At 41.4% G+C, this 7936-nt stretch overlaps 1 protein-coding gene across 1 annotated transcript; it reads left to right on the plus strand.

Annotated features, from left to right (window-relative positions):
- Positions 1-2230: 2230 nt before the first annotated feature.
- Positions 2231-5000, plus strand: LOC307257631 (protein scribble homolog; the record flags this gene model as incomplete). The annotated part of the gene is made up of 6 exons (XM_080036890.1): positions 2231-2500; positions 2632-2721; positions 2936-3013; positions 4121-4402; positions 4571-4669; positions 4853-5000. The coding sequence occupies 6 exons, from the start codon at positions 2231-2233 to the stop codon at positions 4973-4975; spliced, it is 942 nt and encodes a 313-aa protein (XP_079893016.1). The 3' UTR covers positions 4976-5000.
- Positions 5001-7936: the final 2936 nt, after the last annotated feature.

The raw sequence follows: 7936 nt of genomic DNA on the forward strand, positions 1-7936 counted from the left end.
TCAGCTAATCTCAGGATGGCCTATTTTTGAAAACGAGCTGCAGCTCCACTCGTTTTATATACCATCTATGAGCTCCCCCCGCCCCTGTCCAGAAGTGAAGCCATTGGCCCCGCCCTCTGTCCATAGGTCCATAGCCCTTCCCACCGTCTTTGCCGTGCCTGTTACCACGGTTACGTTTACCCGTGAGAAGAACCATGTCTAGTGCTAGTAAAGCAGGAGCTCAGCTGCACTTTGAACAGTTTGACATGACCGATCCTTGTCTACATGAAAGACTATGTTCATACAGATGCTCTGACAGCCACAAGCTGCACAAACGGCATGTTCACAATCTAAATGCACCAAAAGATGGAGGCTACTGCGAAGCTACTCGGGGGCTAACGGCTAAAAATAACACTTAAATCAGTGAAAACATTATTTTCAAAGTTTGACTGCTACACTACTAGCGTCCAATCCTTTGTCTTGCTAAAAACGAGGCATTGCTAGACTGCTGTGGTGAATATAAATAGATTATTATGAGCAAAAGCTGTTTGTCCCTAAGCTAATAGCTATAGGCCTACACCAGTCAGGCAAAAACACCAATAAAAACATTTCTTTTAGTTTCACAGTTTGAAAAAAAGCACAAGTAGCTTCCTATCCGTTGTGTTATTAAAAACGAGGCATTATGAGACTAATGTGGTTAAGATAAATTAGTGGATTATGAGCGAAAGGCTTCTGTGTTTGTTTATGCAACATTCAGCATGCTTTTCTGTACAGGCATCTTGTCGCTTAGCAGGGAAAACAACATGGCGGTGAAGGAATATTTTTCCAGAGGATCTCGGGGCCGTGGAACAATAAGAAATAGGGGGGTGGGGTTATCATAGACTACTGCACGGTGGAAGTTTCTGGTTACTAACGTGGGGGAACGTGGCTTTCCCGTTTTTGATGTCAGAAACTGAGAGAATTCTGACTGGAGTAGCCTATATTGGGGGGAGGGATGGAGGTTTTCAGAAAGGGGGAGAGTGAAAAAAGTTTTATTTTTTTATATACTTTGGCAGTCTCTAGGCACAGCCTGTACCCATATTTATGCTCAAAAACATCGAAAAAGTGGGTGGCGCCTTTAGCTCAGTTGGTAAGGCGTCCCCCTCCCGGGCCGGGCCCAGCAGCAGACCCGGGTTCGATTCCCGCCTGCCGTCGCTCTCTGCATGTCACTCCCCTCTCTGCCCCATTTCACCTCTGTCTCTCTGCACTATCAATAAAGCATAAAAATGCCCCAAAAATATCTTAAAAAAAAAACATTGAAAAAGTGCATTTTGCATAATATGGGACCTTTAATGCGTCTTAGCTACACTGATTGTCAGCAGCTCTACTTGATGCAGGATAGCCTATTCCTCCCAGGATCAGCTGATAAGAAATGATTCTGCTGTATCTTTATGTCCATACACTTGCATTCTCGATGAGGGGCACAGTTTCATGAAACGTTCTCACTCAGTCGTTTTCTTTCTTCAAGATATCACATTAACATTACATTTTCAGCAACGGGTGGTGTCTCCTGATGATCTCCGGGAGTATAGAAATCCTCATAGTAACCCGTCTCCCGTGACCGTTCGCCAAAGCTGGGCTGTGCCAGGCTTCAGCTGGGTGGCGAGCAAAGTGTGTCACCAGGCAACACCTCGGCTATTCCCGGCCGGCGACAGTGTGTGTGGTCACTGCTCCAGCGCAGAGAGGAAGGCAGAAGAAAATGAACAACCTGAGGAGAAGGTCTATTTTTTCCCAATTTAGGCATCAAAGCCAGTTCATCTTGTTTTTTTTCCTCTACACATTTTTATTAAAGGTGCACTATGCAGTTTAAAGGAACCAAACGTTAGACTAGAATATTTTTGTAACAAAAAAACTGTGGGCCCTGCTGCTGTGAACAACAGTAACTTTTAAGGTAGCTTTATAACTTCAAACAGTTTTCCAGGGATCCAATTTTTTTAAGTTTGTTTATTCATATTTAGAATTTACCTCGGAAAATGTTCACTTCACTGACACACACAAAGTTACATAGTGCACCTTTAACCACCTCCACCTGCACAAAGTGTGGCCCTGATGCAGGTTTCCGCTTTTCCAGCTCGTACATCCTATCGTCATAATAACCTTCTATCTGAGAAGATGATTAACTGAATGTTTCATCATCCCATTCCTTTTACAATCTGTCAAGTTGTTAATGTGTTTGTGAATGAATTCATAGGGGAAATCTCAGTCTCCATTGATGGACGGTAAAAGCACTGAATCATCTTGTCATCGGCAGGATGGCGTTGGCAAACTGTCAGAGTGTGACGTCTCGCCGCGCCGCTTCCGCCACCCGAGAGATGAACCCTTTGAGGGCAGGAGATGTCCGCCTCACAGAGCTCTTAATGCTGGCTCTGGTCCCCATGGAGACGATAGACAGACCTCCTCCATCACGTGGCAACCCAAGTCCTCTATGGCCACAGAGAAGACCCTTCCTCAGGAGTCATTCATCTCCAAAGTGCCATTAAGAGTAACTGCACTGTGCATCTGTCTTAAGTATCAAATTATCTCTGCGGGGGGTTGGACTAAGCCACTGCTAATGAATTTTTTTCTTTAGGTCTTAAGCCGCCTCTTATTTGTAATGAAACAATTTCCTCTTAGTTACAGATCAAAGTGTCTTGCCAGAGGGGCAGCTTGGGAATCAGCATTGCTGGTGGGAAGGGTTCCCTGCCTTACAAAGAGCATGATGAGGTAAGCGCTAGCTGCAGAGAGAGCCAGCATTGCTCAATCTCTTGCAGCATACTGTATTCACTTGTCTGGCTGTCTTAGCAAAGAGCATGAGACAAGGCAGCAGCACAACAGACCACAAGTAGCCTACACATTCCACATGAACTGACAGCATAATCTTTGAGCGTGATTTTTCTTACCACTTTCTTTTAGTTGAATGTGTTTATTTCCTTTTCAGGGCATTTTTATCTCCAGAGTAAATAAAGGGGGATCCTCAGAAAAGGCAGGGATCCATGTTGGAGATAGGTTATTGGAGGTAAGCGGGGAAGCACTTTTCTCATGTTTGTATTCTCATGTTTGTAATTCTTCATTTACTCCCTGTTTATACAACCCAGTGTGCCATTTATTTTTTAACTGAATGGAGATCATATAAACAATAAACATAATGTAAACATAATGTAAAAAGGGTAGGCGCAATAAGCTAAGGCTTCAGCCTACACCTTTTCGATACTATTTATAAGAAATTAATATTTAAATTACGATTACAACTTTGTGTTATTTTGTGTGTTTTTTATTATTTTATTTTTTTTAACTTGTGTAAGTGATGTTGTGAATATGTTTTGATCGAAATAAATAAATAAACTAAACTAATATAGGCCTACTTCATATTGGCTGTAATATCAAGAAGGCCTAATTCCTCATGGTATTCTTCTTGTGACCAGTGGAGGGCATCATAACACTAACACCCAGCTAGTACTACATTCAGTGGCAATGGCCCTCATCTACTCACAAGTGTGTGAAATTGTTCTGCTGACGGTGCGTGTGTCCATTATTTGCAATCAGCATACTGACATTCCCTCCTTTCTCTTAATAAGGAAATATGTATTTCAAAGTGCAAGAAAACAAAAGATGACGTGGAGTTGGTAAACGTTGTGGTGAAAAAAAATGCTTTGATTTCAAAGGAGAGAAAAAGAAACCGGTCAAGACAGAGGCCTTAATGACATAGAACACCTACATTTTATCTGTACTAAGACGGTGGGCAAAATGAACAGGTAAAACATATTCTATCTTATTTGTTTAATAAATCTAGTTTTAATATTCTATATATTAAGTTAAATGTTGATAAATCCCAGGTTTGTGCTTCGATCATTCGTACCCATGGTTAAAGCACAAATGCACTTACTGTCAGTAAATGAGGGCCAATATGATGCTGAAATATAGAAAAAATGGCAAGAGAATACAAATTCAAACCCAACCTTGACCTTCACACCTTTTTGGAGGTTAAAGCTGATTAGAAATCCTTCTGTGTGCCTGTAGTGTGGGAGTGTACATGCTATTCTCAGAGAACCCATGTTCACCCCTGACTCCTGCTGCTACTTTCTCCTGGCCCCCCTAAGCTATAATGTGACCTTGGTCCATACAGGTCAACGGCCTGGACATGCAGGCGGCAACTCACCAGGAAGCAGTCAACGCCCTGAGGAATGCTGGGAGCTGTATCCAAATGAAAGTGCTTAGAGAGGGGCTGCTCCCCCGAGAGGTGTATGACCATGACAGGCCTCACCATCCACTGGACGTGGTGGTGGGACAACAGCCATGCAGCCGGGATGGCGTAGGCCTGATGTGTAAACAACAGCTCAAGAGGGAGAGCGCGGAAGAGTGCTTGTCCAAGAAGATAGAGACAGTTCTCTGCAACGGCAACGGCATTGTGGGTGTTTTTTTTAAACTCAAATCATCATAGCGCAAAGAAAATTAAAAATTAAAACATTTGAATTTCATTCTTTACAATGTGCCTAAAACCACATGTGGACAAACAAAATACCAGTGTCAGTCTTTTACACTTCGTCTTGCTTTGTCTTGTCCCTCTGTTTTTCAGTCGGTTATTGAGAGTGACCTAAGTAGGACCTTGTCTAAACTGGAGGGAGAGGATGCCATGACAACTGATTCACTTGAAGTGGGGAAACATACAATGACAGTAAGCAGATTTAGAAACCCTCATTAGGATGTATACTTAACATCGCCTCGTACATCTTTCCCTCTATTCAAAAATCCTGCAAAAACAAACACGTTTCTAAGAATTTAAGACCTGATAGATTTTTCTTTCACTTCTATTTTCCTTTAACAATTCTATTTCCTTCTGCCGCAATCATTTTGACAGATCCCACGGATCATCCTCACTCATCCCTCCACCTCCGATGAAGATGTGGAGCTCTTGACACAGAGCCCCAGCAGAGAACCGCTGCATGACATTGAAATTCCTGACGCTTTCTACCCCCCTTGAGCATACATGAAGGTCACAGACTGTTGTTACCCAGCGCATTCTTTTTGTTCTTCACACTGAAGCATTTTCAGTGATACAAAGCTGTCAGATTTAACTGTTGCAGTGGTATTTTGTGATATTTAAGTCGCTTAAAGAACGGACAACTCAAAGAATTTATTTTTACTACTAAAACAAAAATGTTGTCTGTGCCACTACCAGAGGCTGAAAAGTATGAACATACTGTGCACTAATGTCCACATACCAAACACGTCATAATAGAGTTAAAGGTCACATATTATGCTAAATGCACTTTTTAAATGTGTTCTAACATATCCATGGGTCCACGGTGTGCCTAGAGACTGCCAAAATATTAAAAAAAAATAACAATCTCTCCTTTTCTCACTCTCCCTCTTTCTGAAACCCCCACCCCTCCCCCCAATATACTCCAGTCAGAATTCTCGCCGACTATTACGTAATAGTCGGCACAGCCACATCCCCATATTTTCTTTATATGTCCATGCTTCCCCCCCAGAAACGTCCACCGTGCACTAGTCTATGATAACCCCCACCCCCCCATTTCTTATTGGTCCACGGACCCGAGATCCAATGGAAAATTTTCCGAGCGACAGCCATGTTGTTTTCCCCGCTAAGCGACAAGATGCCCTTAGTACAGCCTGAATGTTACATACACCAACACAGAATGCTTTTGCTCATACTCCACTAATTTATCTTAACCACAGCAGTCTATTAATGCCTCGTTTTTAATAACACAACGGATAGGGAGCTACCTGTGCTTTTTTTTTAAACGGTGACACTAAAATAACAGTTTTTATTGGTAGTTTTGCCTGACTGGTGTATAGCTATTAGCTTTGGGACAAGCAACCAGCTTTTGCTCATAACACGCTGTTTATATTCCCCACAGCAGTCTGAAAATGACTTGTTTTTAACATGACAAAGGATGGGAAGATATTCCTGTAGAAATCACACTTTGAAGCTACTGTTTTCACTGGTTTAAATCGTCTGAGTCTTATTTTTAGCGTTAGCGCCCATGTAGCTTCGGTTGTAGCATCAAGTTTTGCTCCTAATACACTAACTTAGCTTTCCCCTTGCAGTCTAATAATGCCTCGTTTTTAATAACACAACGGATAGGAAGCTACCTGTGCTTTTTTTTAAACGGTGAACATAAAATAATAGTTTTTATTGGTAGTTTTGCCTGACTGGTGTTAGCTATTAGCTTTGGGACAAGCAACCAGCTATGGCTTAGCTCCGGGTAAACACTGTGTTCGCAGTCATGCAGTGTCTCTCTAGTATCGCGAGAGCACGGCAGAGACGGTGGGAGAGCCCCATGGACCATTGACCTATAAAGAAAACCATGGACATATAAAGAAAGCCCGGCAGAGAGGTGGGAGGGGCCAGCCAGTTCGCACAAATATAGGTCATCCTGAGACCAGAGGACAATCAGGGTATAGAGGCTTGCTACAATAAATGTTCTGAACGGGTTTTTCAGCAAACATCTAAAAAAATAAGTATTAGGGACTACTTACACCATATAAAATTGACAGCAAAGTGCATAATATGTGAGCTTTAAATACAATCAATTAAACAGTGAAGGCTGATGACTACCTCTTTTTTAGACCACTTAGTCTACTCTCTACTGAGATGGAACACCACATGGCTGACCAGTGGGCACACCGGGGAGTATGAATCCCGCAGGGAAAAGTGACTGAACTCTGCATGTTCATATGACACCTCTGCTCAATATGGGCTTGTGAGATTATTCACGCTGCTTTGTGTAGGCTATAGACATTGCGCTTGGAATAATGTATTGTCTTGCTTTCAAAGCCTATGTGCAAACTATAGATATTAAAACCTGCCTTGTATTCTTTCACAGTTTTGACATTCCCACATTGTTCAGTGTTACCTTTCTAAATAAAGTGTAAATATGTTGTTGTATGAAGCCTGTCTTTTCTTTAAGATTTAGGACAGGCAAATACACACTGATGTTTATACTGTCTGCACAGAGGCACATGGCAATAACATGAACCCCTTCAGTGATATACCCTGAAGTAAAAGACTTCAATCCAATTTTGTTGACAGTGTGTCAGAAAGGTGTTATGTTCTAGGTGTGTGGTTGGTGTTGTAATTGTGTGTCCACACTCCACACCCTGTGCAATTACTACTGGCCACATTCTGAAGTGACTTTTGGTTTTATCAGTGACTTTGCGTGGTGCAGTGATAATGTGGGGACACTACTTGTTGGTAATCACATCCTGTGTGCGATAGTCAACATTGTAGTACCTACTACATAGATATGTTTTACCTACTACATAGGTTTTATCATCATCTTTTTATTTGGGATGGGTATATACAACGATGAACACACTGAACACAGAATGTCCATATATCCCTTCCTTGCACCAACATAAACACATACAGTACATACATGCATATTTGCATACATAGGTCTATGCATGCACATATACAACACACAGTCAAAAAACAAAACAAAAACAAGAAAAACAATCCTATACTAATAATGGTAATATAATAATAATAATAATAATAATAATAATAATAATAATAATAATAATAATAATAATAATAATAATAAGACGAAAAAGAGAAAAACAAATATAATAATTAAATAAGATAATTAGAAATCATAACATAATTGCATTATCATTGTTTTTGTGCTACCTACTACATAGGTTTTTTGTGTTTTGTTTGAACCTGCAAAGCAATTCCTCTCACGGTAAGTGAACAGGAAATGGTATCAGTTCACCGGGGAGCCAACCAGTTATTTGTTCCATTTGCAGGGTTGATTGCGTTCTCACTGCAAAACAGCCACTCCAGCTTCCTGCTTGATTTGAGCCAAAATAACAGGTTTGAAACCCCCAGCGAACCACGGTCTGGAGTAAACAGGCAGACCTTGGGCTGATCAAAAGAGGTGGTCTTGGTTCGTGTCCAGTGTCAAAACATTTT

The sequence above is a fragment of the Ammodytes marinus genome (assembly GCF_949987685.1).
Source record: "Ammodytes marinus genome assembly, chromosome: 11".
NCBI classification, from domain to species: Eukaryota; Metazoa; Chordata; class Actinopteri; order Uranoscopiformes; family Ammodytidae; genus Ammodytes; species Ammodytes marinus.